This window comes from Salmo trutta, chromosome 35 (genome assembly GCF_901001165.1).
Source record: "Salmo trutta chromosome 35, fSalTru1.1, whole genome shotgun sequence".
NCBI lineage: Eukaryota > Metazoa > Chordata > Actinopteri > Salmoniformes > Salmonidae > Salmo > Salmo trutta.
In genome coordinates, this window is record NC_042991.1 from 31,962,054 (window position 1) to 31,969,553 (window position 7,500).

General features: G+C 42.3%; 1 protein-coding gene across 3 annotated transcripts in view; it reads right to left on the reverse strand.

The window, feature by feature from the left end:
- Positions 1 to 6,829: 6,829 nt before the first annotated feature.
- The window catches only part of LOC115175077 (uncharacterized), a 73,333-nt gene continuing 72,662 nt past the window's right edge, over positions 6,830 to 7,500 (reverse strand). For all 3 annotated transcript variants that reach the window (XM_029734249.1, XM_029734247.1, XM_029734248.1), the window contains 2 exons: positions 7,384 to 7,500; positions 6,830 to 7,116 (listed from right to left, as the gene is read on the reverse strand). The exon at positions 7,384 to 7,500 is cut by the window's right edge and continues 377 nt beyond it. In XM_029734249.1, coding sequence (XP_029590109.1) covers positions 6,865 to 7,116; positions 7,384 to 7,500 — 369 coding nt within the window. In that variant the 3' untranslated portion in view covers positions 6,830 to 6,864. The remainder of the gene's footprint in view (positions 7,117 to 7,383) is intronic.

Consider the following 7,500-nt stretch of genomic DNA (forward strand, 5'->3'; position numbering starts at 1 on the left):
AGGGTCATTTCTGTACCCTGATTGGCTAATCTGGGGTTCTGAGCTGTATTTTCATAGGTTTACTATGTTAATGGTCAGTTGCCACGCAAATTACATGTGAGATTGTATACAGAGTTCCTGAAGGTCGCTAATACCATGTCAAGTTAGCCGAGAGCTCTTCTACAGACAGAAATCAGTTACTTGAGAGGGATCTTGCTCTTTTTTTAAATGTCTAATTCTGGATAGCTGCCTTTTGGGCACTCATGACTTTGTCAAGCATTCAAGTACTCCAACCCTAACCCTAGCCCAATCAAGTACTCCAACCCTAACCCAATCAAGTACTCCAACCCTAGCCCAATCAAGTACTCCAACCCTAGCCCAATCAAGTACTCCAACCCTAGCCCAATCAAGTACTCCAACCCTAGCCCAATCAAGTACTCCAACCCTAGCCCAATCAAGTACTCCAACCCTAGCCCAATCAAGTACTCCAACCCTAACCCAATAAAGTACTCCAACCCAAACCCAATCAAGTACTCCAACCCTAACCTAATCAAGTACTCCAACTCTAACCTAATCAAGTACTCCAACCCTAACCTAATCAAGTACTCCAACCCTAACCTAATCAAGTACTCCAACCCTAACCCAAACCCAATCAAGTACTCCAACCCTATCCTAATCAAGTACTCCAACCCTAACCCAAACCCAATCAAGTACTCCAACCCTAACCTAATCAAGTACTCCAACCCAAACCTAATCAAGTACTCCAACCCAAACCTAATCAAGTACTCCAACACAAACCTAATCAAGTACTCCAACACAAACCTAATCAAGTACTCCAACACAAACCTAATCAAGTACTCCAACACAAACCTAATCAAGTACTCCAACACAAACCTAATCAAGTACTCCAACCCAAACCTAATCAAGTACTCCAACCCTAACCCAATCAAGTACTCCAACCCTAACCCAAACCCAATCAAGTACTCCAACCCTAACCCAAACTCAATCAAGTACTCCAACCCTAAGCCAAACAAGTACTCCAACCCTAACCTAATCAAGTACTCCAACCCTAACCCAAACAAGTACTCCAACCCTAACCCAATCAAGTACTCCAACCCTAACCCAATCAAGTACTCCAACCCTAACCCAATCAAGTACTCCAACCCTAACCTAATCAAGTACTCCAACCCTAACCTAATCAAGTACTCCAACCCTAACCTAATCAAGTACTCCAACCCTAACCCAATCAAGTACTCCAACCCTAACCCAAACCCAATCAAGTACTCCAACCCTAACCCAAACCCAATGAAGTACTCCAACCCTAACCCAAACTCAATCAAGTACTCCAACCCTAAGCCAAACAAGTACTCCAACTCTAACCTAATCAAGTACTCCAACCCTAACCCAAACAAGTACTCCAACCCTAACCCAAACCCAATCAAGTACTCCAACCCTAACCTAATCAAGTACTCCAACCCTAACCTAATCAAGTACTCCAACCCTAACCTAATCAAGTACTCCAACCCTAACCTAATCAAGTACTCCAACCCTAACCCAAACCCAATCAAGTACTCCAACCCTAACCTAATCAAGTACTCCAACCCTAACCCAAACCCAATCAAGTACTCCAACCCTAACCTAATCAAGTACTCCAACCCAAACCTAATCAAGTACTCCAACCCAAACCTAATCAAGTACTCCAACCCAAACCTAATCAAGTACTCCAACACAAACCTAATCAAGTACTCCAACCCAAACCTAATCAAGTACTCCAACCCTAACCCAAACCCAATCAAGTACTCCAACCCTAACCCAAACTCAATCAAGTACTCCAACCCTAAGCCAAACAAGTACTCCAACCCTAACCCAAACAAGTACTCCAACCCTAACCCAATCAAGTACTCCAACCCTAACCCAATCAAGTACTCCAACCCTAACCCAATCAAGTACTCCAACCCTAACCCAATCAAGTACTCCAACCCTAACCCAAACAAGTACTCCAACCCTAACCCAATCAAGTACTCCAACCCTAACCCAATCAAGTACTCCAACCCTAACCCAATCAAGTACTCCAACCCTAACCCAATCAAGTACTCCAACCCTAACCCAATCAAGTACTCCAACCCTAACCTAATCAAGTACTCCAACCCTAACCTAATCAAGTACTCCAACCCTAACCTAATCAAGTACTCCAACCCTAACCCAAACCCAATCAAGTACTCCAACCCTAACCTAATCAAGTACTCCAACCCTAACCCAAACCCAATCAAGTACTCCAACCCTAACCTAATCAAGTACTCCAACCCAAACCTAATCAAGTACTCCAACCCAAACCTAATCAAGTACTCCAACCCAAACCTAATCAAGTACTCCAACCCAAACCTAATCAAGTACTCCAACCCAAACCTAATCAAGTACTCCAACCCAAACCTAATCAAGTACTCCAACCCAAACCTAATCAAGTAATCCAACCCTAACCCAATCAAGTACTCCAACCCTAACCCAAACCCAATCAAGTACTCCAACCCTAACCCAAACTCAATCAAGTACTCCAACCCTAACCCAATCAAGTACTCCAACCCTAACCCAATCAAGTACTCCAACCCTAACCCATCAAGTACTCCAACCCTAACCCAATCAAGTACTCCAACCCTAACTCAATCAAGTACTCCAACCCTAAGCCAAACAAGTACTCCAACCCTAACCTAATCAAGTACTCCAACCCAAACCCAATCAAGTACTCCAACCCAAACCCAATCAAGTACTCCAACCCAAACCCAATCAAGTACTCCAACCCAAACCCAATCAAGTACTCCAACCCTAACCCAATCAAGTACTCCAACCCTAACCCAAACCCAATCAAGTACTCCAACCCTAACCCAAACCCAATCAAGTACTCCAACCCTAACCCAATCAAGTACTCCAACCCTAACAAGTACTCCAACCCTAACCCAAACAAGTACTCCAACCCTAACCCAATCAAGTACTCCAACCCTAACCCAATCAAGTACTCCAACCCTAACCCAATCAAGTACTCCAACCCTAACCCAATCAAGTACTCCAACCCTAACCCAATCAAGTACTCCAAACCAACCAAGTAACCAATGGATTTCAGGACAAAAAAAGCGAAGAAATGCAAAGCACTGACTCGACAACTTCAATTAAATGTGATGGTAACGAATAGTATGTTGTAGAGCTGCGCCATATGGACAAAAATCCATATCAATTTAAGTGTAATATTTTTTTTAATCTATCGTAAGACAACTACCAGTACTTTAAATGTTGTGACTATCATTGTCCCCTTATTTTATTTGAAACATCACTTTCCTCTAGTAAAGGATAGTATTCGTTATTATGGATTTCAGTAAAAATGTCCTTGATAATGGTGGGTTCGGTCAGTATCGATCATTTTCGGTTTATCGTCCCAGCTCTAGTATGTTGTCAGCTACATAAGTCATTCCAGAGTATCATCCTGGTCCTTTAAAATGAAACAGTGCTACAGTTTCAAGATGTCATTTATCATTGGAAGATGAGAAAACATATTCACTCATTTAGGTATTCATGGAATACATTTTTTATATGATTGCAATTTCTAAGAGTACCGTGTCTAGCAAAAAAAAAAAGCACAATTATCAAGAGGAAGACATGCATGATATAATGAGTGTGTGAGCAGCCATTGTACAATCGTTTTCTCAGCAGGATTTGCTTGACTGAGCTCTTGACTGATGGGTGTGAGTGTGTGGCTGAGTGTGTGTTAAAAGCATAGTATGTGTGTACAGTATGTAAGTGTTCTGCTTGAGCGTGGTGTGTGTGTGTGTGTCTAAACCACAACTGGTCTGGAATAACAGAGCACACTCCTTTGTAACAACACTATACCAGCATGGTGTGTGTACGCGTGCATCAAATCAAATTTTATTGGTCACATACACACATTTGTATACTGTATTTTATACCATCTATGCCGCTCGGTCATTGCTCATCCATATATTTATATATTCCATCCCTTTACTTAGTTTTGTTAGATATTAGGTTTTGTTGTGGAATTTGTTAGATATTACCTGTTAGATACTGCTGCACTGTTGAATCTAGAAGCATAAGCATTTCACTACACTCACAATAACATCTGCTAACCATGTGTATGTGACCAATAACATCTGCTAACCATGTGTATGTGACCAATAACATCTGCTAACCATGTATATGTGACCAATAACATCTGCTAACCATGTGTATGTGACCAATACAATTGGATTTGGCAGATGTTATTGTGGGTGTAGCAAAATGCTTGTGTTCCTAGCTCCAACAGTGCAGCAGTATCTAAATAAATGCTTGTGTTCCTAGCTCCAACAGTGCAGCAGTATCTAACTAAATGCTTGTGTTCCTAGCTCCAACAGTAGTATCTAACTAAATGCTTGTGTTCCTAGCTCCAACAGTGCAGTAGTATCTAAATAAATGCTTGTGTTCCTAGCTCCAACAGTGCAGCAGTATCTAACTAAATGCTTGTGTTCCTAGCTCCAACAGTAGTATCTAACTAAATGCTTGTGTTCCTAGCTCCAACACAGTGCAGCAGTATCTAACTAAATGCTTGTGTTCCTAGCTCCAACAGTAGTATCTAACTAAATGCTTGTGTTCCTAGCTCCAACAGTGCAGTAGTATCTAACTAAATGCTTGTGTTCCTAGCTCCAACAGTAGTATCTAACTAAATGCTTGTGTTCCTAGCTCCAACAGTGCAGCAGTATCTAACTAAATGCTTGTGTTCCTAGCTCCAACGGTGCAGCAGTATCTAACTAAATGCTTGTGTTCCTAACTCCAACAGTGCAGCAGTATCTAACTAAATGCTTGTGTTCCTAGCTCCAACAGTGCAGCAGTATCTAACTAAATGCTTGTCTTCCCAGCTTCAACAGTGCAGTAATATCTAACTAAATGCTTGTGTTCCTAGCTCCAACAGTGCGGTAGTATCTAACTAAATGCTTGTGTTCCTAGCTCCAACAGTGCAGCAGTATCTAACTAAATGCTTGTGTTCCTAGCTCCAACAGTGCAGCAGTATCTAACTAAATGCTTGTGTTCCTAGCTCCAACAGTGCAGTAATATCTAACTAAATGCTTGTGTTCCTAGCTCCAACAGTGCAGCTGTATCTAACTAAATGCTTGTGTTCCTAGCTCCAACAGTGCAGTAGCATCTAACTAAATGCTTGTGTTCCTAGCTCCAACAGTGCACCAGTATCTAACTAAATGCTTGTGTTCCTAGCTCCAACAGTGCAGTAGCATCTAACTAAATGCTTGTGTTCCTAGCTCCAACAGTAGTATCTAACTAAATGCTTGTGTTCCTAACTCCAACAGTGCAGCAGTATCTAACTAAATGCTAGTGTTCCTAGCTCCAACAGTAGTATCTAACTAAATGCTTGTGTTCCTAGCTCCAACGGTGCAGTAGTATCTAACTAAATGCTTGTGTTCCTAGCTCCAACAGTGCAGCAGTATCTAACTAAATGCTTGTGTTCCTAGCTCCAACAGTGCAGTAATATCTAACTAAATGCTTGTGTTCCTAGCTCCAACACCAGTATCTAACTAAATGCTTGTGTTCCTAACTCCAACAGTGCAGCAGTATCTAACTAAATGCTAGTGTTCCTAGCTCCAACAGTAGTATCTAACTAAATGCTTGTGTTCCTAGCTCCAACAGTGCACCAGTATCTAACTAAATGCTTGTGTTCCTAGCTCCAACAGTAGTATCTAACTAAATGCTTGTGTTCCTAGCTCCAACAGTGCAGCAGTATCTAACTAAATGCTAGTGTTCCTAGCTCCAACAGTGCAGCAGTATCTAACTAAATGCTTGTGTTCCTGGCTCCAACAGTGCACCAGTATCTAACTAAATGCTTGTGTTCCTAGCTCCAACAGTAGTATCTAACTAAATGCTAGTGTTCCTAGCTCCAACAGTGCAGCAGTATCTAACTAAATGCTTGTGTTCCTAGCTCCAACAGTGCAGTAGTATCTAACAATTCACAACAATACCCACATCTAAAAGTAAAAGAATGGAATTAAGAAATATATAACTATTAGGTTGAGCAATGTCGGAGTGGCATTGACTAAAATACAGTAGATACATATTAGATGAGTAAAGCAGTCTGTAAACACTATTGCGTCTGTGTGTGTTCACCCACTAGTTTATGGCGTTTGCAAAGTTGTCATATTGGATTATGTTTGATGAATCATTCTGTGCAGTGCATAATGTACACAGTCTCCACATGCAGCGTCCTGTATGGAAGAAGAAAGACATTGTCTGCTTAAGGACCGGCATGATCCTCCAGTCAAGACCCATTGTTATGTAAGGAGATGATCCCGCAGCATTAGACTTAAAGGGTTAATAATAGTCAGCCCAGTGACGTCACACCTGGTATCCATGGATTCCTATCTCCACCCACTCATAATTAGTCATTGATAAAAGTAAAAATGTTCAAGTCAGTTCCATACAGTTGAGAGAACTGGCTGAAACAGAGTGGCATGTGGCTAAATGTGGTCACAAGCCTTGACACGCGAAGAAGAAACAGATGCTCGCGCTGCAGTCTCTTTCGCACACAAACAAACCTGCTAAGCCCCCTACGCTGCACTGATCTGACCACGCTAACTGGATTTGCCATTTAAGTGAATGACAGCTCTCCAGCGACGCTCTTTTGGAGTTACTCAAATTGCTTGAGATTGAAGGATTCATCTTAGCATGAGGCCTTCCTACTGCCGACAACCAAATCCTCATAGCTATCTATGAATAGCCCAGCCAATCACCCGACTTGAGACCATATGAAAGACCCTTGTTTACATTGTCAATCTCTTTGGTCCACACAATGCAATGGTTTACAAACATGCCTTAAAATGTGATTTTATGAGCATTGTCATCCTAGACACAACACACAGTAAATCTGAGATTGTCCTTCAGACTGACCTCTCGTTGCCCTTTTTGTTTGCGCCTAGCCTTAAGTTTAGACCAATCATGGGACTGGCTTGACAGAGGGGGCGTGCTAATGGGACTTGGACCATCGCGTGACCTGTTTAAGTGGTTGTGAGGAGAAAGCCCACCTGTCATAGGCAAACATCCCAGGACTGCGACACCATCTGCCCGCCAGCGTCCCTCACGCAAGGGGTGCCTTTTCTACACCCGCAAGTACATAAATCAGTTTTCATTGTGATATTTCACATAAACAGCCTACTCACTATACACAGAACTGTTATGAACTGACCACCAGCGGTGTATAGAGGGATAATGGCAAATTCTGTATAGGCAAAACTTTGACTGAGCTCTTTTGCAATAAAGACATTTCACTGCAACTATACAGGCGAACCAACAAATACCAAGGTCAATTTGACTGTGTAATGCATGGGAGCGCTTTAAAAGCAGAGAGGATACTTTGTCACGTACCTCCACGATGCTGCGCAGATCCCTCACGTACATGCGCTCCGTCTCGATGATCTCCATGACCACCCGGTCCAAGTAGGTGATCTTGGGGTTGGGCGCCATAGTTATGGCTGCGAAGGG